At 50.0% G+C, this 24,801-nt stretch overlaps 1 protein-coding gene across 3 annotated transcripts in view; it reads left to right on the top strand.

Annotated features, from left to right (window-relative positions):
• Positions 1 to 24,801, top strand: part of DPYSL5 (dihydropyrimidinase like 5) — a 177,655-nt gene that overhangs the window by 40,355 nt on the left and 112,499 nt on the right. For all 3 annotated transcript variants that reach the window (XR_012800850.1, XR_012800849.1, XM_075595313.1), the window contains exons 3-5: positions 11,995 to 12,153; positions 13,773 to 13,952; positions 15,039 to 15,107. Coding sequence is in view for 1 of the 3 variants with exons in the window: in XM_075595313.1 (XP_075451428.1) it covers positions 11,995 to 12,153; positions 13,773 to 13,952; positions 15,039 to 15,107 (408 nt within the window). In the remaining 2 variants the exon portion in view is untranslated. The remainder of the gene's footprint in view (positions 1 to 11,994; positions 12,154 to 13,772; positions 13,953 to 15,038; positions 15,108 to 24,801) is intronic.

Here is a 24,801-nt window from a genome sequence, read left to right as displayed (position 1 = left end):
CCTATCCTGACCTGGCTCGTCTGACTACTCTTCTGGCTCCTGTCCTGACCTTGGCTAAGTACTCCTACGATCCGACTATCTCCAATCCTGAACCTGGCTACGTACCCCGACTATCTGATAGTCTCCAATCCTGAACCTGGCTACTTACCCCGACTATCCGATACTCTCCAATCCTGAACCTGGCTACGCATACCGACGATCCGCAACTCTCCACTCCTCAATCTGGCAAGTACCTTAACTACTCTACTATCCGTAACCCTGACCTGGCTTGAACGACCACTCTACACTCTAGGCGCACCCGCGTGGCTGTGGGTCAGCCTATCTCAATTCCCTTCCCCAGCACCGTGGTCGGGCTTCGTTTGTGGTGAGCTACGCGTTACACACAGTCCACCTGGACTTCCCACTGCCTGTAGCTCAGACATACAGTGCAAGTAACATTGTCCCACACGTGGATTCCTTTTCTCTGTATACTCCCTATAAATGCCACGTAGTTTACAAACTCTCTGCGGCTGCAGATTGTCTCTCCCAGGGTTTGCCGGTGTATCTGGTTAAGTTATCCATGCACAGCATCCGCATTTTTTTGTTATTCATGTGCGCATTTGGTCCGCGCTAGTTTTGGACGGCATATAGTTGAAATGTAATAAAGTGCTTTTAAACTCACCGTGTATTTCTGTGTCTCTCCTTCTGTAAGGGTTCCAGTCCAGGCTTTGGCTGGAACCCGCCATTACCTGGCTGATGTGGCCATTTTGATCACTGGCAGCCTGCTATATTGCCTTCACCTGTTCCAGGGCTTAAATAGCAGCCAGTGACTCCCAGTCCGAGCATTGTATGCATTTCCTTGTGTGCCTGGCCCCTTTGTAGTCTGATTCCTGAGTCTGCACTGTTCCTGTACCCTTCCTGTTCTTTTGGATTTGCTGTTGCCGACCTCAGCCTGTGACCCCGACCACCGCTCCTGTGCCGCTTGACATGACCCCAGCCTGTATCCGGACTTGCACCTTTGCCGCCTGCCTTGACCTCTGCCTGGATCATGACTACTCTAACTGGACTCTGGACTCTGTCCCCTGGCTCCGGTCATGATCTTATACCCCTACTTCAGCCCTGCAGGTCTGCTTCCTGTTCAGAGACGAGCAACGTTACACCTTCCATCCGGTCTGTGCACGTGTATCTGAAGCTGAGACCGGCTTTTGAAACTTTTTGTGACAGTAAGGCTGACATTATGGTGTAATTAATTTATGCATTATGGAGAACAACGTATAAAGATTGTTGGTGTTCGGCTGATCAATTAGTTACAGTGGTTCTGAAAGTCCCAGCTCATATACAGTGCACAACAGTATATACCATATTAAACACAATGTTAATAAAATAAACTTTTAATACTTTCCCAAGTCTCTGGGTATGGGGAATAGAATAGAAAGCTGCACTTTATTTTCTTCTGGCCTTTATTCCCCACACACTATCTAAGGGACTTGGACTGGCCTCTGAGAGTCCCCTCACAACCTTATACTTATGGTTGGAGTGCCCATGAACCCCAATACAGGTTCTGGCTACCTGGGTATTAACTGGGTATCCCTTATATATACATTAACTGGGTATCCCTTATATACAGATCAGTGGTAGCCAAAAATGGACTTAACCTTTATTTGAGATCCTGGTTACCCCCTACCGTCACAATTGTTTTGTTGGTTAGTGCTTTTATTTATTTAATTGCTTGGTTGGCTAGTGCTTTTGTTTAATTGCTTGGTTGGCTAGTGCTTTTATTTATTTAATTGATTGGTTGGCTAGTGCTTTTATTTAATTGATTGGTTGGCTAGTGCTTTTATTTAATTGATTGATTGGTTGGCTAGTGCTTTTATTTATTGAATTGGGGTGTTTAGGTGCTTGTGTATATCTTTTATTATTGTGTATTTTTGGCCTTCATGCTTTTTTATTAGGGTGACCATTGAGTGATACAGTGGCTTATCTGGGGATAAATACAAAGAAGAAAGCGCAAGACCCTCATAGTGTAGTAAATAAAATATAGAAATGTATATAAAAGGTTATGTATGCACCTACAGAAAAGAGAATAAAAATAGGCATGTATGTATAATAACCAGTATGGACCAGATGCTCCCACAGCTGCTGCACGGCTTCTTTAAAGCCTTCGCTCTCCTTCAAAGGCTCCGACTCTTCAAGGGTGTTCACCTCCCCCGAACAGCTCAGGTAGGTTGAAATTATTCACCAGAGATCACCTCATCAGTTATATTCACCCAGATGCTGCTCATCTGCACATCCGCAGAAGGAAGGGGGGGGATCTTTAGCACCACTTGGGCTGTCAGGTCACCTGACACAGCCAGGAGCCCCACCACTCATCTCCGCATCCGATCAAACAGGTGCTCCGTCTGAGTGCTGCTCCGGCACAGAGGGGGGGAGGAAGGGGATTCCCTCATACCGATTTGGTTCGAATTGTCGAGTGAGGCAGGGGGTCTCCGGAGCTGAATCGCATAAGGCTGCGCTCATAGTGCCGGCGACGCAACGTCGCTCCAGAACAAAACAATTTACTTCGTCACCAGCGCTTATAGTAACCGCGACGGAGCGACCAAACATTTGGAAGCGGGTTAGATTTGATTTTGATACAGACTGTCTCCACATGTGACTGTCTGTGAACCGATCAATGACCCCGCCACTGAAAGTTAAATTATAACTTTTGCAGGTGGCGACGAGTGACATCATTGGTCGCGTCGTCGTCACCAGCACTATAAGTGCGGCCTTATTTTCCACTCTGGGAGCCGCTTGGTTCCAGACATACGGGGACGGGGCCACCGGTATTTCATGGAGGTTTAAACACCCCGTGGGACGCAGGCCAATAGGAAGCCGTCACGGATTGGCAGGGGTGGCATGATATCCCTGCTTCAGCACATGTGGCTCAATCAGTGGCTCAGTCGAAGATTGAGCCAACTGTGCTGAAGCGGGGATATCCTGTAAACCTGACCTGTTGGTGGCACTTGAGGATTGGATTTGGCGGCCCCTCCATTTTGTTTTCCTTGGAGGAGACGGTATGGTCTGCACCTTCCCCCTGGAGCTGAAAACAACACGGTTCAACTCTGGAAACCCCCTGCTTCCTTTACATGTTAAAATACACGCGTAGGGGGAGAACTGCCCCTGTAACACCATTTAAAAAATATGGCCCGTACTCTTGTGTATGATTGCTCAGTACCATTATACAAAACGTCGTGTTCGTATTGTTGGGGAGGAGAGAGGAAGCAGAAGAGGCGGATATAACCCCCTAACATGACGTTTTTACATTGTGAATGGGATGTCCTTGTCTTCAGGTTCATGGATCGTGTTCCTGGTAATGAATCCTCCCCTCGTATTCGCCCCCCCCCCCCCATTCCACATCTACCCCTCACGTGGAGGGGCCTGCCTGGTATCCATGGTAACCACAGGCCTCCAGAGAGGCAGCCGGGCCCGTGGCTTTGTCCTGAGAACAAACAGAATTGAAATTCAGATCTGCGGAGATAATCACAGCGCAGCGACCGCCAGGTGGGGAGAGCGAGAGAGCGGGATTCAATGGCTTCCTCATCTTCTGGCAACTGATCAGCGAATGATATCTGTATATCGCTGGAGAGGCCAGCAGGGCATTGTGCTGAAAGGGTTAAACAGATTGAGATATCCAGATCATTTATTCAACAGATCCAGAAGTGAAGTAGTTAAAGTAACATCACTAGAGAAAATATATACTAAAACCCACCCATATTTAATAAGCTTGTCATCTGGTGCTAAGTCTGTCCAGTGATATATATATAAAAAAAAAAATATATATATATATATATATATATATATATGCAAATATAACTGTATGCTCATTTGCATGTCTTAGGCAGGTCTGCAACCCCGCCTTTCCCCATTATCACCCAGCATACAGCACTTCCACTGCAGCAAGGGATTCTGGGAAATGACATGCAAATGAACACAGTGTCACTTTTTGCCTCAAAAACCATTTTTAACATGGTTCCCTATAGGCTTAAGCTTGCTGCATGGTCACAGCTTTGAGCACAGCCAGGGTTAAGGTGCATACCCAGAAAACCATGCAGCAAGCTTAAGCCTATAGGGAACCATGTTAAAAATGGTTTTTGAGGCAAAAAGTGACACTGTGTGTTCATTTGCATGTCATTTCCCAGAATCCCTTGCTGCAGTGGAAGTGCTGTATGCTGGGTGATAATGGGGAAAGGCGGGGTTGCAGACCTGCCTAAGGCATGCAGATGAGCATACAGTTGTATTTGCATATTTGCTTTCCTGTGGAGGGTTTTTGTCACTTTTTTTACTCACCATAACTTAACTCAGTATTATGGTTTATATATATATATATATATATATATATATATATATATATATATATATATACATACACATACACATACACATACACATACACATACACATACACATACACATACACATACACATACACATATATATATATATATATATATATATATATATATATATATATGATAATAAATTGATAGACAGCGCTTAATGAAGTGTCACACCTGATTATGATGACTGAAAAAAACAGATGACTAATAAAATACTCTTAATGAAGCAATAGCAATGTGAGAAAATGTATAGTGGTAATAGAAACTAAGGTGGCTGTGTATTGTTGTGGAATGATAACCTAAATGGTAAAAAAACACTTAAAATATGAAATTGATATTAGAAATATACATTATTTTATCATATATATATTTATGATAAAATAATGTCCAAAGTTCATGGATCAGATCTATTAAATGATCTATAACCCAATTGCGGGTAAACCTTGATAGTAATATATGTGGATCCCGGCAGCTTCTTCCTTGGGTTCAACAAACTCCCAGAAAGCACCTATTAGAAAAACGAAAAGAGAAAGAAGCGTCCGATCCTAGTGTAAAATCTGAGTACACGGTTTTAATAACATGAACTAAGACAATTGCAAACTCACAATATGCCACAAGATAAAAAGCGTTGTATGAGCAAGCTCATGCACCAACAGATTGCCAGACCGCCATCAGTGAGCTCCGTCGTGGAGTATATCCTTGTAAGACCACCCTGCTGCTGGTGTCACCGTTTCTAGGTCCCTCCGTCAACCCGAGATTGCAGCCTGTTGTTCCTGGTCTGTAAAAGTTCTTGTCATCTGAGAGCAACTCAGTGAACTTCCTCTCTTCTTTTCTGGCGTCTGCACTGCTGGGCACTTCACTTGACCACCGTAGCTTGCTAGTACCACGTGACCCTACGCGTTTCTTCCGACCCAGCGGATTTCATCAGGGGATCCCCCATAATACCTGGAGCAGATACCCAGGGCTTGAGGCCCCAAGCATCCCTCTTAAACTCCCTCACCCCCTGATGGGATGAGGGGAACACTCCCACTCCTCTGAGGGAAGGAAGACACACATCAACCAACCTCAATCAATTTGGTGGAGTGTCAGCTTTTATACCCGGGGGGAGGGGCTTGTAACCCTGCCCCATAACAGGACAGGGCCAGATACTGACAGGCATCACACCATATACATGTGACCCAGTCAGTACCCTCCCCAGGTATGACACTCCAACTGCCGGTTTAGGCCTGCCCTTGGATATGGCAACACAGTAACCATCCAGGTTGCAACTGCAGGCTAGGCCCTGCACAGGAGTTTAACCCCAACACTGCCTGTTCCTATCAGGACTTATAGTGTTGAGGCCACTGGAAGGCTATATAGCCAGGGGCATTAGCTACACCTATATAAACCTCCCCTTCCTGTTCCTCCTTTCTTGTTTATACTGGTGCTTCCTGAATAGAGTAGCTCACTGCCTTGCTGCACATTTCTTGTCCCTTATACCTGACCTCTGCTTGCCTTTCGACCACGCCTCTCGCTGCCTGCCCCGGACTTTTGCCTGTGACCTCGACTTACGAGTACTACTGCCTACCTCCGATCCCTGCCTGTGACCCGACTATGACATCACCGCTCTGCCTGTCCCGCCATTTCCAGCCTCTGGGATCCACAGTTGCCGTAACACTTGACACCCCTTTTCTCTGGGATGCCCTACCCAGCATTCAGACATTTAAAAACTCCCCTAAAAACTCACCTTTTTAAAGAAGCCTATCAGCCTTATGTACTGTATCTGGCATACTCTTAACATCAAACTCTCCCCTCCACCTCTCCAACCCCATTGGGACCAGCTATGTGGCTAGACACCAGCGGGAGAAATACAGGACAGACGGCACGCACACTTATCCTCTCTGGGGCCAGATCATCTCTTAGCTCACCACATTATCTGATGTGCCCATATTGAATGTACACCATGTGAGTACATATGCTGCTATTTTAAACATCTTATAAACTCTCTTGTTTTTTCTCCCTGAGATACATCACGATTGATACTATCCATTGGATAATGGTCTCCTGTCATCTCTGGTTTATATCCTACTTCTTGTAAGTAGGTTCTTCTTACGAGCCAAGATTTATGTCCCCTTTCATCTAACATTGTATGGCATTATTGCACTAGATATTTCTCTTTCTATTTTTGGGGTGTTCCGGACATATGCTCCCTCCTGTTTCTGGATGTGTCTACCTGTTATAGGGAATCTTTACTATTCCCATTGGAGGTTGAGAATTTATGTTTAATTCACCTTACACTGCTTCAAATTTGATTTCACACTGAGCACCATTTTATCACTTGTATTTTGTGTTAAAAGCGCCTTTCTAAATCACTTGGATTTACTATGTGACCCGACTACGACATCACCGCTCTGCCTGTGACCCGACTACGACATCACCGCTCTGCCTGTGACCCGACTACAACATCACCGCTCTGCCTGTGACCCGACTACGACATCACCGCTCTGCCTGTGACCCGACTACAACATCACCGCTCTGCCTGTGACCCGACTACGACATCACCGCTCTGCCTGTGACCCGACTACAACATCACCGCTCTGCCTGTGACCCGACTACAACATCACCGCTCTGCCTGTGACCCGACTACGACATCACCGCTCTGCCTGTGACCCGACTACAACATCACCGCTCTGCCTGTGACCCGACTACGACATCACCGCTCTGCCTGTGACCCGACTACGACATCACCGCTCTGCCTGTGACCCGACTACGACATCACCGCTCTGCCTGTGACCCGACTACAACATCACCGCTCTGCCTGTGACCCGACTACGACATCACCGCTCTGCCTGTGACCCGACTACAACATCACCGCTCTGCCTGTGACCCGACTACGACATCACCGCTCTGCCTGTGACCCGACTACAACATCACCGCTCTGCCTGTGACCCGACTACAACATCACCGCTCTGCCTGTGACCCGACTACGACATCACCGCTCTGCCTGTGACCCGACTACAACATCACCGCTCTGCCTGTGACCCGACTACGACATCACCGCTCTGCCTGTGACCCGACTACGACATCACCGCTCTGCCTGTGACCCGACTACAACATCACCGCTCTGCCTGTGACCCGACTACGACATCACCGCTCTGCCTGTGACCCGACTACGACATCACCGCTCTGCCTGTGACCCGACTACGACATCACCGCTCTGCCTGTGACCCGACTACAACATCACCGCTCTGCCTGTGACCCGACTACAACATCACCGCTCTGCCTGTGACCCGACTACAACATCACCGCTCTGCCTGTGACCCGACTACAACATCACCGCTCTGCCTGTGACCCGACTACGACATCACCGCTCTGCCTGTGACCCGACTACGACATCACCGCTCTGCCTGTGACCCGACTACGACATCACCGCTCTGCCTGTGACCCGACTACGACATCACCGCTCTGCCTGTGACCCGACTACGACATCACCGCTCTGCCTGTGACCCGACTACGACATCACCGCCCTGCCTGTGACCCGACTACGACATCACCGCTCTGCCTGTGACCCGACTACGACATCACCGCTCTGCCTGTGACCCGACTACGACATCACCGCTCTGCCTGTGACCCGACTACGACATCACCGCTCTGCCTGTGACCCGACTACAACATCACCGCCCTGCCTGTGACCCGACTACGACATCACCGCTCTGCCTGTGACCCGACTACGACATCACCGCTCTGCCTGTGACCCGACTACGACATCACCGCTCTGCCTGTGACCCGACTACAACATCACCGCTCTGCCTGTGACCCGACTACAACATCACCGCTCTGCCTGTGACCCGACTACAACATCACCGCTCTGCCTGTGACCCGACTACGACATCACCGCTCTGCCTGTGACCCGACTACAACATCACCGCTCTGCCTGTGACCCGACTACGACATCACCGCTCTGCCTGTGACCCGACTACAACATCACCGCTCTGCCTGTGACCCGACTACGACATCACCGCTCTGCCTGTGACCCGACTACGACATCACCGCTCTGCCTGTGACCCGACTACAACATCACCGCCCTGCCTGTGACCCGACTACGACATCACCGCTCTGCCTGTGACCCGACTACGACATCACCGCTCTGCCTGTGACCCGACTACGACATCACCGCTCTGCCTGTGACCCGACTACGACATCACCGCTCTGCCTGTGACCCGACTACGACATCACCGCTCTGCCTGTGACCCGACTACGACATCACCGCTCTGCCTGTGACCCGACTACGACATCACCGCCCTGCCTGTGACCCGACTACAACATCACCGCTCTGCCTGTGACCCGACTACAACATCACCGCTCTGCCTGTGACCCGACTACGACATCACCGCTCTGCCTGTGACCCGACTACGACATCACCGCTCTGCCTGTGACCCGACTACGACATCACCGCTCTGGCTGTCCCGCCATTTCCAGCCTCTGGGATCCACTCCACAGTTGCTGTAACACTTGACACCCCTTTTCTCTGGGATACCCTACCCAGCAGTCAGACATTTAAAATCTCACCTTTTTTAAGGAAGTTTTTTAATATGCTTGTATCTCTTTTTTCTCATTTTGAAAGGAGTTTCTTTCATGACTTTAGTCAGAAGGATTCTTCAGATTTTGAAGAAAATTGGAAATCAAATATTGGAAGAAATAACTTTGCAAATGATTATATACAATTAGTAATTTTTAACTATAACAATCTCTGCACAGTTTCTTTAGTAGACTTTGGTATATATGTATGTAAGTTATGTTTTTATATATTTTTTTTGTGCCCATCAACAAGAATAGAACCAATGTCTATATGCTATTTAATGTTTTCACTAGTGTATTTACTGTAGCTACGATTTGTTTCTTTATTTGGTTTATGGTCATCTAGCAACAGATGACGATTTAGGGGCGTTCCTACCCCTCATCTCGTGTACCCATTGGCTCCCGTTTCCTTGGGGATGTCACTTCCAACTTGTTATGCCTTTCTGCATTAAAACGTGATGTGGGTGGAGCCGAGTGTCCCATGTGGGCCATAGGGAGCCGCCTCCAGTGATGACGCAACAAACGGGGAGTACTCCGTTCCGCCGCGCTCACCGGAATAGCGGTTCCATGATGGTAAATATGGGGGCTTGGGGTCTCTTTCCACAGCACATGCTTATGTGGCTATACGGGGAGGGTTTGGCACTCCAGGATGGTTCGCAGCGCTTGGGGGCGTGCTTGAGGGGAGCGTGATGACATCACGCAGTGTGGGCGGGGCTACGTCGTTACCTGTGGCGCGAAAATAGGCAATTTGAATGGGTATATAAGGAAGTATGTTTATGATCATGTATACTCCTTGATAAAGTGTTTTCAATACGAAACGCGTAGGATGGTGTGTGCCTCAACTTTTTTAGATGGATCAATAAAGCAATATTTTTAATACAACTTGTTTGGGACCCACTTTTGGCTGTTGCACCAGAAATCACCTTTTTTCTCAGACCTTTTTAAGGAAGCCTATCTGGCATACTCTTAACATCCAACGCTCCCCTCCACCTCTCCAGCCCCATTGGGACCAGCTGTGTGGCTGAACCAATCTCCATGCTATGTAACATCCCCACCCTCAAACCTTAATGGGATCAGCTGGACCATACTCCATCCCACAAAGAGCGGCCACTTTACCTTTTGTTTCAACATTGTCCCTCATTCCCTGTAGAGTGTAAGCTCCCAGGATCAGGGCCTCCTTCCCTCCTGTATCTGTTTGCGCATGTCTGTAACCTTATTTGTATTTTGTATGTAATTCTGTATATGTAATTATTAAATCTCTGTACCCCCATGGTACCGCGCTGCGGAATACGTTGGCACTTTACAGATAAATGATAATAAATATGTTATCCAGACATAGAAGGACCTTTTATATTTTGCTTTGTTTCGATTCCCAAGCCTTCTCTTTTTTTATGGCATTTCATTGCACCAAAGGATGACGTAATGGAGTCCTGTCCTGCAATGAAACATGAGCAATATGCCAAATCACCATCCATTATATCCACTCGGCCGAAACAGAAGTATAAATGGCCCATTTAGGGGACGCTTCATCAAGCAGACTGTCTGGGAACAATATGTAACAGGTCCTCAAGATTTCATAATGCATCTCACCAGCATACATACTCAGCCTGCTGATGTGACAGCTCATACGTTTAGATCGCCCTCTGAGCACTGTCCATACGCTCTTCTGTTTGATATAGTTGCATTGTGAGCTGTCCACAGGGAATAGTGCTGAAATGGAATCGCTTGGTCCCCTTATTATGTATGTCCATACTGTATGCAGTACTTCAGTGATCATTATGGGCCTATGTACTAAGCATTGCAAATGCCTTTTTTGGCTCGCAATTAGTGTGCGGATATCTCCTTTAAGATTTTGCTTGATTGCTCCTATGTTCTATCCTGAGATTTCTTCGGCCATCAGCGGCAAAAATGTTTTTTTTTTACATTATTTTGGCGCACATAAAAGCTTTGTGCTGTGCTTGGCGTATTAAAAAATGATGTTTCTGCGCGCCCCCAAAAATATAAAAACGCGTCAACTGCCAAGTTCAACTTTGCTAAAAAGTCTGGTAAAAGTGTTGGTACAGCGCGTTTCATTATATAGGTTACCAAAAATGTATTATTTTCACATTATGGCTATTATAAATATTATTACATCAGTAACATATATTTACTAGCCTTAGTTATAAATAAAAAAATACACATAATTCTGTTTTAATCTAAATTGTATTAGTCAGGTTTTCAACATGACACAAGGTGTAAACATTTATTTTTAACAACAAAATTATGCGTCGTATGTGTGATGCCTACACACATACAACGAACCTTTTATAACCGTTTGCCCTGCTCCTTAACACAAAATAATGTGCCTGTGATCTTCATAGATAGGCTACAATATTTGTGTAGTGGGAGCTGTCCAGTGCTCTAGTGCTGAAATAGAACAAGTGATCACCAGACTGGATATATACTTCTATTCTTTATCTTTGTTTTTAAGAGTTTAGTTAACTTCTTATGCGGTTATAATCAGTATATAATTAGTATATTGTAACGTGATTACTCTCCTGTGTAAACACTTTGGTTATAAGAAAACACTAAGCTGCACAATGAGTATGACAATGTATAGGAAGGCAGAAGGAGCGGCTCAGTGACTGATAACATTGACACTGAGTTTGTGCAGCCTCGGGGACCCCCTGCTTCCCGAGATACAGGCCCCGTTATGGGACGCCGGTATCTCCTGCAATGTTAAAATCCCACGGTCACGGGACCCACCGGATTTTAACATGGCGGGGATACCGGTATCCCATAACGGGGCCTGTATCTCAGGAAGTAGGGGGTCCGCAGACCTGAAATTAATGCGGTTCAGCTCTGCAGTACTGCTACAATACTGTAGTGTTAAAATATAAATAAAACCCCCGCGATCGGATATTAGAGGCGCGCAGGTAAAGTGACTGATTCAGCCTATCTCTTACTGCGCATCTCTTACAGACTGGTAGACCCCGGTAGGATTAACACAGCAGGGACTCCTTGTACAATCCCTGTAATGTATGTATACTGTACTGTCTAATGCTCTTCAGTTCCACCCTAAGTGAAGCTCTTCCCCCTGCAGGCCGCTCTCATGGGTGGAACCACCATGATCATCGGACATGTTCTGCCGGACAAGGACATCTCCCTTCTGGACGCCTATGAGAAGTGTCGGAGCTTGGCGGACCCAAAGGTTTGCTGTGACTACGCGCTGCACATGGGCGTCACCTGGTGGGGACCCAAGGTACTGCCACAAATATAAAAGTAGAGGGGTTTATACAAGTAATGTGTGTGTGTGTGTGTGTGTGTGTGACAGTGATCTCTTGATTTATTTAACACAAAGAGAAACGCAGTGAAAGTTGCAACCCTTGGTGCATGCCATTATAACTGGGGTGGCCAACTCCAGTCTCTCAAGGGCCACCCAACAGGTCAGGTTTTAACGATATCCTTGCTTCAGCACAGGTGGCACACTGACTGGAGTTGGCCCCATCTGCATTATAACATATGTAAAAGTGCAAATATCGGCATTTGTGGACAAGAAGATAGCTTTTTAGAAACCCGCTATAATGATCTCTATAATAATGTCTTTGCCACTCCTTCTTGCTCCCTCCCTCCGTCTGCCTTTCTTTCTTTGTGCATGTGTGATGGAGCGGCCTTGTCGGTATGGTCAGAAAAGAGCTTACACACCACTTTCTTGCAATGAAAAGTCCTTTATTTCCCTTAGCAGGGAATCAGGTTGCAGTATACTCTTAATGAACAGAATAGAGCAATTAAAGTAAGTGGCATAGGTCTGCAAAATAACAGTGCTTAGTCCCAGGTACACAAAAGGAGTCCAGGTTCCCCTCAGCCGGGCGTTATCTCCTCAGCCGGGCGTTATCTCCTCAGCCGGGCTTTCTCTCCTCAGCCAGGCTTTCTCTCCTCAGCCGGGCTTTCTCTCCTCAGCCAGGCTTTCTCTCCTCAGCCAGGTTCTCCCCTCAGCCAGGCTTTCTCCCCTCAGCCAGGCTTTCTCTCCTCAGCCAGGCGTTCTCTCCTCAGCCGGGCGTTCTCTCCTCAGCCAGGCGCTCCCCTCAGCCAGGCTCTCCCCACAGCCAGGCTCTCCGCCCTCAGCCAGACTCTCCCCCCACAGCCAGGCTCTCCGCCCTCAGCCAGACTCTCCCCCCTCAGCCAGACTCTCCCCCCTCAGCCAGACTCTCCCCCCTCAGCCAGACTCTCCCCCCTCAGCCAGGCTCTCTCCCTTCAGCAAGTGTCCGCTCCCCTCAGCCAGGCTCTCTGCAGCCTGTTTCCTCACAGACTGAGAGTAAAATGACAGCCTGGTGAAATCTGCCTTTCACACCTCCCCTTTCCAATCAGCTAGCAGACCTGCCAGCCAGGGTGTGTTTTTTTTTTTTTTTTAACAGCTCAAGTGAGAGAGTTTTTAACCTCTTATATTCTCCCTCCCAGCAATGTTTCTTTCTTCCCTGTCTGTATATCTCATTATCTCTCCTCCTGGGCATCTCTCTGCGTCTTCCTTCCCATTTCTTTCTGCCTCCGTCCCTTCTTATCTCTCTGCTCCTCTCTCCTTCTCTTTGCTGATCTCTCCCTTCCTCTGTCTTTCCTTCCACCTTCCCACCAGCCTGTCCCTGCACCACTGTCTTCATGTTGACAGAATGGGCCGTGTTTACACCTGTCCTGTTCCGTCCCATAAGCATTTCCATCAAAATGGACATTGAATCTGCAACAGCTTTTATTTTTTGCTCCAATCGTTTGTTTTCCACATTTATGAAGCGGGACTATGGCACTGAATGGGCTGCAAGGTGTCTCACGGTGTAGCACCGCTTAGCAAGTATGGCCCAACACAAAGCCTCTTCTCTGCCCTCCCTGCAGGTGAAGGCTGAGATGGAGACCATGGTGCGGGAGAAAGGGGTGAACTCCTTCCAGATGTTTATGACCTATAAGGACCTGTACATGCTGCGGGACAGTGAGCTTTACCAAGTCTTCCAACACTGCAAGGACCTGGGGGCCGTGGCTCGAGTGCACGCCGAGAACGGGGACCTGGTGGCAGAGGTGAGGGAGGCCCTTTGGACCAGTTGTGCTGTTACATTGGTATATTGCTGTGGTTGTCCCGGCCACATCCAAGTGTTCCCTATTATATCTCTTAGCATGCTTCCACTGCAGCTAGGGATTCTGGGAAATGACATGCAAATGAGCACTCGCACAGTGCCGCCTTTTTGCTTCTTGTCCATTTTAACATGGGATCCCTATAAGTTGATGCCTGCCGCATTACACGGCTTTTCAGCACAGAACATTAGAAGTTTATAGGCGCAGTAAATCCACGGCCTGAAGAGCTTACACTTCAACGTAGCATCAAGCGATAGTTTCAGTGGCCTCCTCAAGCACACTGAGATTTGTGTCTCTATGGTTCCACCAAATACCATCTCATTCATTTCAGTTGGAAATGCTTTTTCTTTAATATGTCGGTGAATCATAACCCCCTACCGCGCTCAACCGCGCATCTGGCCACATCTAAGGAGGGTGACGCAGCACAGAATTTTGGGTCAGGGTTTACTAAACAGTGCTAAACCTCCAGGCCCCTTATAGTCTATTCGTCTGACTCTTAAAGTCGCAGTCCCACCCCCTTTTTGTTTATAGGTGGGAAGCAGGGGGTCCCGGAGCTAACCCGTGTTTATTGCTGCTCGGGGGACCCCCTGCTTTCAGACATACTTATTTGGAGAAGTTGCCGCCGGTACGTCACGGAGATTAAAGCCCCTGCGTCACGCGGGCCAACGAGAAGCCGCCACGGGACGCCGTTGCCGCTTCATGCGTGATGTAGGAGGTTTTAAACCTCCGGAGGGGACAGTACCGGCGGCGCCTCCCCCGGTATGTATGCTGGGAAGTACGGTGCCCCCAGGGCGGAAATGATTGCGGTTTGGGTTGGGGGAACCCCCAGCTTCCTATACATGTAAATATAAAACAGCGAAGGTGGGACGGCTGCTATTCGTTAGGCTGCGATTATCCCGATCACAGCACAAGTGGCAGCAGAATGAGTAAAGCCTTCAGCTCAACTGGGCGAACTCCCATTGACTTGTGTGGGCCCCGATGTCCGCTCTCTGTATCCATGAGTAAGTGCAGCTGTTTCCTGTTCTGTCGCAGGGTGCTAAGGAAACTCTGGAGTTGGGCATCACTGGACCGGAGGGGATTGAGATTAGCCGGCCGGAAGAGGTAAGGTTGAGCCTCCCCTTTCTCTCCCAGTGTGCACCTGGTCTCAGGATCTGGTCCTCCCTGTTTCTTAAGGCTGCGCTTATAGTGCCGGCGACGCGACATCGCGGTAAAACAAATGCATTGCCGCCGTCGCGTGCACTTATAGTAGAAGCGACGGAGCGATGGCTTGGTCGTGATCGCTGGAAGTCAAGTTAACTTGATTTTTCCAGTGACTGCTGCGTGACGTCGCCATCGCCGTCGCGTTGATGTCGCCAGCGACGGCACTATAAGCGCAGCCTAGGCGACTGCGACGCGAAGGTGACGTCACGCTGTGGTCGCTGGAAAAATCAAGTTGACTTGACTTCTAGCAATCACGACCAAGCCATCGCTCTGTCGCGTCGCTTCTACTATAAGCGCACGCGACAGCGGCAATGCATTTGTTGTGTCGTGTCGCCGGCACTTTAAGCGCAGCCAGACATAGTTAGAGAGACGAGTCTGCAATGTCGCCCTCTAGTGGCTACATTGAAAAACGGCATGGACATAGAAGAAAATAATCCCTATCAATAGCACTCACCCTCTACTAAATAAATAATATTCTAATGAATTGTATTGATATAAATAATAGAGAAAACATCAACATAAGTAATAAAACCTAAATGACGCTATGTACATCGGACTTGGACCCCAGTGTGTCCTACTTGATATACCACTATAATGTGATATCGTGTCAAATTATGATCCAATCTCGGGTAATAAATCTGGACCAAATGGTGATATTCTATCCAGCTCTATTGTAATCGCCTATGTTATGATCACAGGTAAATACCCTGGTATACAATACCCCACTCTTGTGTAGCATGGCAGTTAGAAGCATAAGTGGTAAATGAATACCAGTACTTGCTGTGAAACATCAAAAATATATACAAGTGAAATGAGTTGAGACTACAAGTGTGTCCTGTGTATAGTGCACCCCGGGTCAAAAGTGTGTGTGCAAACTCCGTGCACATTTATAACATGGGCTTCCTACGGACCGCCGATGGTATGACGTAGATGTCTGTAATAAACTGGGTAAAATATACTATAGTCCGGGTTGATACAGATATAGATACGATCTCGTGTATCCCTCCTGTTAGTTATGGGGTCAGATTGGATACGTGCCGTCAGACCCCCATCGCCCTGTGCTACAAACAATGCTGGAAATGGATCTTAGGCTCTATAAATGAAAGAAGCCAAAATGCAGATAGAGGCTAAAGTTATCCAATCTAGTGGCTGCTTCCGGGGGCATCTCTCACTGGATGGGCCGGGTGGGATATGCTGTTAGATATGTATCACTGGATGGGTGGGATATGCTGTTAGATATGTATCACTGGGTGGGATATGCTGTTAGATATGTATCACTGGATTGGCTGGGTGGGATATGCTGTTAGATATGTCTCACTGGGTGGGATGGGTGGGATATGCTGTTAGATATGTATCACTGGATGGGCCGGGTGGGAGATGCTGTTAGATATGTATCACTGGGTGGGCTGGGTGGGATATGCTGTTAGATATGTATCACTGGGTAGGCTGGGTGGGATATGCTGTTAGATATGTCTCACTGGGTGGGCCGGTGTGGGATATGCTGTTAGATATGTATCACTGGATGGGCCGGGTGGGAGATGCTGTTAGATATGTATCACTGGGTGGGCTGGGTGGGATATGCTGTTAGATATGTATCACTGGGTGGGCTGGGTGGGATATGCTGTTAGATATGTCTCACTGGGTGGGTGGGAGATGCTGTTAGATTTGTATCACTGGGTAGGCTGGGTGGGATATGCTGTTAGATATGTATCACTGGACGGGCTGGGTGGGATATGCTGTTAGATATGTATCAATGGGTGGGATATGCTGTTAGATATGTATCACTGGATGGGCTGGGTGGGATATGCTGTTAGATATGTCTCACTGGATGGGCTGGGTGGGATATGCTGTTAGATATGTCTCACTGGATGGGCTGGGTGGGATATGCTGTTAGATATGTATCACTGGATGGGCCGGGTGGGATATGCTGTTAGATATGTATCACTGGGTGGGCTGGGTGGGAGATGCTGTTAGATATGTATCACTGGGTGGGCTGGGTGGTATATACTGTTAGATATGTATCACTGGATGGGCTGGGTGGGAGATGCTGTTAGATATGTATCACTGGGTGGGCTGGATGGGAGATGCTGTTAGATATGTCTCACTGGATGGGCTGGGTGGGATATACTGCTAGATATGTAACACTGGGTGGGCTGGGTGGTATATGCTGTTAGATATGTATCACTGGATGGGCTGGGTGGGATATGCTGTTAGATATGTATCACTGGACGGGCTGGGTGGGATATGCTGTTAGATATGTCTCACTGGATGGGCTGGGTGGGATATGCTGTTAGATATGTCTCACTGGATGGGCGGGTGGGAGATGCTGTTAGATATGTATCACTGGATGGGCTGGGTGGGATAAGCTGTTAGATATGTATCACTGGACGGGCTGGGTGGGATATGCTGTTAGATATGTCTCACTGGGTGGGCTGGGTGGGATATGCTGTTAGATATGTATCACTGGATGGGCTGGGTGGGATATGCTGTTAGATATGTATCACTGGATGGGATGGGTGGGATATGCTGTTAGATATGTATCACTGGATGGGCCGGGTGGGATATGCTGCTAGATATGTATCACTTGGTGGGCTGGGTGGGAGATGCTGTTAGATATGTCTCACTGGATGGGCTGGGTGGGATATGCTGTTAGATATGTATCACTGGATGGGTGGGATATGCTGTTAGATATGTATCACTGGATTGGCTGGGTGGGATATGCTGTTAGATATGTATCACTGGGTGGGATATGCTGTTAGATATGTCTCACTGGGGTGGGATATGCTGTTAGATATGTATCACTGGATGGGCTGGGTGGGATATGCTGTTAGATATGTATCACTGGATGGGCTGGGTGGGATATGCTGTTTGATATGTATCACTGGACGGACTGGGTGGGATATGCTGGTAGGTATGTATCACTGGATGGGCTGGGTGGGATATGCTGTTAGATATGTATCACTGGATGGGCTGGGTGGGATATGCTGTTAGATATGTATCACTGGATGGGATATGCTGTTAGATATGTATCACTGGATTGGCTGGGTGGGATATGCTGTTAGATATGTATCACTGGGTGGGAGATGCTGTTAGATATGTATCACTGGATGGGCTGGGTGGGATATGCTGTTAGATATGTATCACTGGATGGGTGGGATATGCTGTTAGATATGTATCACTGGGTGGGATATGCTGTTAGATATGTCTCACTGGGTGGGATATGCTGTTAGATATGTATCACTGGATGGGTTGGGTGGGATATGCTGTTAGATATGTATCACTGGATGGGCTGGGTGGGATATGCTGTTAGATATGTATCACTGGATGGGCTGGGTGTTATATGCTGTTAGATATGTATCACTGGATGGGATGGGTGGGATATGTTGTTAGATATGTATCACTGGACGGGTCGGGTGGGAGATGCTGTTAGATATGTATCACTGGATGGGCTGGGTGGGATATGCTGTTAGATATGTCTCACTGGACGGGCCGAGTGGGAGATGCTGTTAGATATGTATCACTGGGTGGGATATGCTGTTAGATATGTATCACTGGATGGGCCGGGTGGGATATGCTGTTAGATATGTATCACTGGGTGGGTGGGATATGCTGTTAGATATGTATCACTGGGTGGGCTGGGTGGGATATGCTGTTAGATATGTCTCACTGGATGGGCTGGGTGGGATATGCTGTTAGATATGTATCACTGGATGGGCTGGGTGGGATATGCTGTTAGATATGTCTCACTGGGTGGGATGGGTGGGATATGCTGTTAGATATGTATCACTGGATGGGCCGGGTGGGATATGCTGTTAGATATGTATCACTGGACGGGCCGGGTGGGAGATGCTGTTAGATATGCTGTTAGATACCAGGGATGAGCTCAGGGGCATCTCTCCAGATGCAACCGCCTTAGCTTTTGGCTGGCAGGTATCCCTGGGGTGGCACAAGCTTGCCACTGCCCAGGATACCCCCAGCCCATAGCCAGGCTGCAACAGGGGGTTGCTGATCTGAGACACCCCCTGAGGCTCTGCGAGGGTAATGGGAAACTCTAGCTGCCATACCTGCTGCTGTCCCTCCCCGGCTACCACTAGCCCTTCTTCTCCCACTGAGAGCTGATGCTGGCTACCTACCTGCAGCCTCCCCTCACTCCACTTCTCCCTAGCTAATCCTAGCCTGGATCCTAGGGACACCTGAGTGAGGCCATCTCCCTGACACTGTCTCCCCATTACCATGGATGAGCTCAGGGTTGCTGGTGCAGATGCACCCACCTTAGCTCCTGGCTGGCAGGTAATATGGGGGTGGTCTAACTTTGCCACAACCCCTGATACCTCCAGCCCATAGCAAGGCTGCAACAGTGGGGCTCTTAACCGAGAGTCCCCTTGCTGCTCCGCCAGGGTAATGGAGAAGCCTGGCTGCCCTACAAGCTGCCCTTCCTTCCCCTCCCCTGGTACCCCTATCTCCTGCCACCCCCCCGGTCACCCCTATAGTGAAACAACAGGGTACAGTCATATGGGAAAAATAAGTCAGGGTCAGTCTGCGACTTGGTCTGGCTTACCTCGCTGGTCCCCGCAGAGACCGCCGCCTTCGTTGGTCCCAATTGCAGGGGGACTAGAGTGGCCGCCGCTGGCATCATCTGGGCCGGGAAGCAACGGGTCGCCGCCGCAGCAGCGCCCGGTGTTGGCACAGGGGAATCGATGCAGGACTGGGGTCCCAAGTCTTTGTGGAGAAACACAGCTCCATGCAAACTTGGTAACATAACCCCCTCCCGCAATCCCTGTCCCTCCCCCCACTCAGAAAGGGCTCCGGCACTTTGCCGGAATCGCGGCTCTTCTGCCGCCACCACCGCCATGGGCAAGCCCCGGGTAGCTGCCGCAGCAGTACCCGGCTTTGATGCAGGGTCGCCGGCGTGAATTGTGGAGCTCTGGTCATCACTGGGAATCGCCGACTCCGCCAAACAATGTGAAACACCCACCTCCCGCACACCCCAACCCTCCCCCCAATAAAATTGCCGCCGGCAGGATGCCGGAGTGGCGGCTTCTTCTCTGCTGCCGCCGCCGGTTCTCCGCCGGGATCAGGTGGATGGCCGCCGCTCTCCGCCGCTGTTGCTGATGCAGCCCGTCCAGGTTCTCCAGGAGATGTCCCGAGGAGGGTTGTCGCCCCGGCTGGGCGGGAGCCATCAGAGGATGCCGCTAACTTGGTCATCTTTTCTGCAACTTGTGAGCGCTGGCACTGAGGGGCTTCTTCGCCCGACCGCGCATGGTCAGGGCACCGGGCATTATTATGGCCCGTTTAGTGGCAGTGCCGCAGCGCCTGCCGGTGCTTCTCCGCCACCGGTGGACTAACCCCAGCAAGGGGCAACGGAGTCCAGAGCGGAGTTGCTCGAGCGCCGGGCTCATTCCAGAGCTTCTCCGCCACCGGTGGACTAACCCCAGCAAGGAGCAACGGAGTCCAGAGCGGAGTTGCTTGAGCGCCGGGCTCTGGGAGGGGATAAGCGGGTCGGTGTGGTACCAACGCCAGGAACTGAGTCCACTTCGCCGGGAACCACGTCTTGCCCAACGCACACACCAGTGCTAGCTTTTTCAGGGAAAATGGACGGGCCGCCGCAACGGCCGTTACCTCTCCTGGTGCAAGACTTCTGTGGTCTCCGAGACCACCCGCTCCCTCCACAAGTCTCTGCCATCCCGGAGCTGGGTCCATTCCCTGCTCTCCGGGCGGTTTGATGGTTACAGCAGCTGCAGCTGTGGATCTTTGCTCAGCCTGCCGGGTTTCATGCTCACCGATTGCTGTCTCTCTCTCAGCCTTGCTGGCTGCTGGTCCCGGCGCCGACTTGATGCACTCCACCGGTCTCGGTGCCCGGCTCCAGTCAGACGGATGGCCGGCACTTTGGTTCTGGAGGCAATGCTTCTCACAAGTAGGGGAACAGTGAGGAGGTGCCATATCTTGTGTTATATGTTGTACACTGTGTTCAATATCTTTAGTCCCAGGAACTTGCAATTACCATCAAGTTCCCACTATATTACAGTATCCCGCAGAACACTAGTAATACAGGTCCAGTTCAATCCCACCGCTGCCACCAGTTTTATTAATAAAGCCTGTGACGGGAGCTTTGCCACAGGCTATTAATAATACACAAAAAATATATATATATATAATCTACTATATATTTGTGAAAGCACTGTATGTTTGTCTGCATGGCCTGTGTCCCTAGCGGCAATCTCATTGGTCCCTTGGGCCGCCCGCCCCCGCACACCTCTCATTGGCCTGAGGCGGATTGACGGGCCAAAACACACACACACACAGCGCTCATCATGACCCCGCGCACCTCCTCCTCTCACCTCCCCACGGCTCTCAGCACCCATAGGCCACTCCCTCACCCGGCGCTCTCCCTCACCCCCCTCCCCCCCACAAGAGCACGCGGCTCTCCCCTCACCCGGCGCTCTCCCTCACCCCTCCCCCCCCCCCACACACAGAGCACGCGGCTCTCCCTCACTCGGCGCTCTCCCTCACCCCCTCCCCCCCCACACACAGAGCACGCGGCTCTCCCTCACCCGGCACTCTCCCTCACCCCCCCCCCCCCACACAGAGCACGCGGCTCTCCCTCACCCGGCGCTCTCCCTCCCCCCCCCCCCACACAAAGCACGCGGCTCTCCCTCACCCGGCGCTCTCCCTCACCACCCCCCCCCCCCACAGAGCACGCGGCTCTCCCTCACCCAGCGCTCTCCCTCACCCCCCCCCCCGATACAGAGCACGCGGCTCTCCCTCACCCGGCGCTCTCCCTCACCCCCCACACACACAGAGCACGCGGCTCTCCCTCACCCGGTGCTCTCCCTCACCCCCCCCACATACACACAGAGCACGCAGCTCTCCCTCACCCGGCGCTCTCCCTCCCCCCCCACACACAGAGCACGTGGCTCTCCCTCACCCGGTGCTCTCCCTCACCCCCTCTCCCCCCCACACACAGAGCACGCGGCTCTCCCTCACCCGGCGCTCTCCCTCACCCCCCCCCCCCCCTCCCACACAGAGCACGCGGCTCTCCCTCACCCCCCCCCCCCACACACAGAGCACGCGGCTCTCCCCACACACAGGCCTCTCCTCCGGCTGTCTCCGCCTCTCCTCCGGCTGTCTCCGCCTCTCCCCGCGGGAGGCCCAGCACCTCCTCACCGGAGTGTCTCAACCTCGCCGCGAAGGAGCCCAAGGTGGAGGAGGAGGGCGGCTGGGACCCAGAGGACACGCAGGGGAATGGGTTATTTAACGTGTCCCTGACTCACCCTGGTTTGAGTCATCTCTGCCCTCCTGTAAACAGTGTAGGTGATAAACTCCTTTGAACATCACTTAAATTCTAGACATTAGGGCGCTTCCCTGGCCATCTGCTAACTTATGGCCAAAGGAATTCCCTCTGGTTTCTGTCCCTCTGTTCACGCCGCCGTTGAAGTCAATGGGGGTTTTCCGCCATAGCCGGTCAACAGAAATTGGCCGCCATTGAAGTCTATTGGATAAGTCCCGAACTTTCAAGGGGGTCCATACTCCGTCGGGTTGGTTCAAGAGGGTCAAGGATGGTTCTGCAGCGATGCCGGAGCAGTGACTACAGGTACCCCAAACCCTGGCCCTCTGGACCCTCCGGAACCGGAGCTATGGATTCCTTAGTTTCAGCTTTTCACACTTAGCCGTTTTCTTGAGCTGTTTCTGCCGCCGCCATTGGAACCTATGGCGTGGCCCGCTCTTCTTGGTTCGACCCTTATCGGGGGTCCAGGATTCGGGGACCCGGTTGTGGGTCGAGTGGGGGGAGGCCTAGGAACTAGGGGCAAAAAGGAATTTTATTTCTATGTGCTCTAGAACTTTTTATTCCCACGCCACTTGTCGTTGAACTTGACTGCTAATTGATCAAAGCTCTCCTATAGAAAAAGTATCCGCTTTGCGGTTTTGCGGTTTGGACGGCAGCCAACTCGTTCCTGGAAAGCTCCTTCGAGGAATCTCCATTGAAGTCAATGGGCCTATTGACTTACAATGGGAAACCGCCGCTCCTCCTCTCGGACGCCATCTGCTGGTCTTCACAGGAAACAGGACAAAAACAGCAAGATTCGCCATTAGAATGCATTGAGCCCTAATGGCGGCCTATGGGACCCTGCAAAATGGTGCCTGAAAAGGCGGGAAAATTACACAAAGGGCTATAATCATGAAAGAACTATTAACCCTTGTACTCCCAGATGGATCCTAGTGTGTGTGTGTGATGCAGACACTGGCCCAGAAACAATACATTTATACACATTTGGATATTGAAGCAAGGCAAAACACATTACTGGACCTCAGTCCAGTTAACCCCTTGCTTCCCAGGTGAGGGTAGAGGGTGGCCAATTGGGGGTAACCCCTTTAATCCCAGGCCAAATCCTCCCCATCGTCACAGATATGCTGTTAGATATGTCTCACTGGGTGGGATATGCTGTTAGATGTCTCACTGGATGGGGGGGATATGCTGTTACATATGTATCACTGGATGGGCCGGGTGGGAGATGCTGTTAGATATGTATCACTGGGTGGGCCGGGTGGGATATGCTGTTAGATATGTCTCACTGGATGGGCTGGGTGGGATAAGCTGTTAGATATGTATCACTGGACAGGCTGGGTGGGATATGCTGTTAGATATGTATCACTGGACGGGCTGGGTGGGATATGCTGTTAGATATGTATCACTGGGTGGGCTGGATGGGAGATGCTGTTAGATATGTCTCACTGGGTGGGCTGGGTGGGATATGCTGTTAGATATGTATCACTGGATGGGCTGGGTGGGATATGCTGTTAGATATGTATCACTGGATGGGCCGGGTGGGATATGCTGTTAGATATGTATCACTGGGTAGGCTGGGTGGGAGATGCTGTTAGATATGTCTCACTGGATGGGCTGGGTGGTATATACTGTTAGATATGTATCACTGGACGGGCTGGGTGGGATATGCTGTTAGATATGTATCACTGGAGGGGCTGGGTGGTATATGCTGTTAGATATGTATCACTGGACGGGCTGGGTGGGATATGCTGTTAGATATGTATCACTGGAGGGGCCGGGTGGTATATGCTGTTAGATATGTATCACTGGACGGGCTGGGTGGGATATGCTGTTAGATATGTCTCACTGGATGGGCTGGGTGGGAGATGCTTTTAGATATGTATCACTGGGTGGGCTGGATGGGAGATGCTGTTAGATATGTCTCACTGGGTGGGCTGGGTGGGATATGCTGTTAGATATGTATCACTGGATGGGCTGGGTGGGATATGCTGTTAGATATGTATCACTGGATGGGCCGGGTGGGATATGCTGTTAGATATGTATCACTGGGTGGGCTGGATGGGAGATGCTGTTAGATATGTCTCACTTATATGCTGTTAGATATGTATCACTGGATGGGCTGGGTGGGATATGCTGTTAGATATGTCTCACTGGATGGGCCGGGTGGGATATGCTGTTAGATATGTCTCACTGGGTGGTATATGCTGTTAGATATGTATCACTGGGTGGGCTGGGTGGGATATGCTGTTAGATATGTATCACTGGATGGGCCTGGTGGGATATGCTGTTAGATATGTCTCACTGGGTGGG

Source organism: Ascaphus truei, chromosome 4 (assembly GCF_040206685.1).
Source record: "Ascaphus truei isolate aAscTru1 chromosome 4, aAscTru1.hap1, whole genome shotgun sequence".
Taxonomy (NCBI): domain Eukaryota; kingdom Metazoa; phylum Chordata; class Amphibia; order Anura; family Ascaphidae; genus Ascaphus; species Ascaphus truei.
The sequence above is the reverse complement of the archived record's forward strand: the minus strand, read 5'-3'. Positions and strand labels throughout refer to the sequence as shown.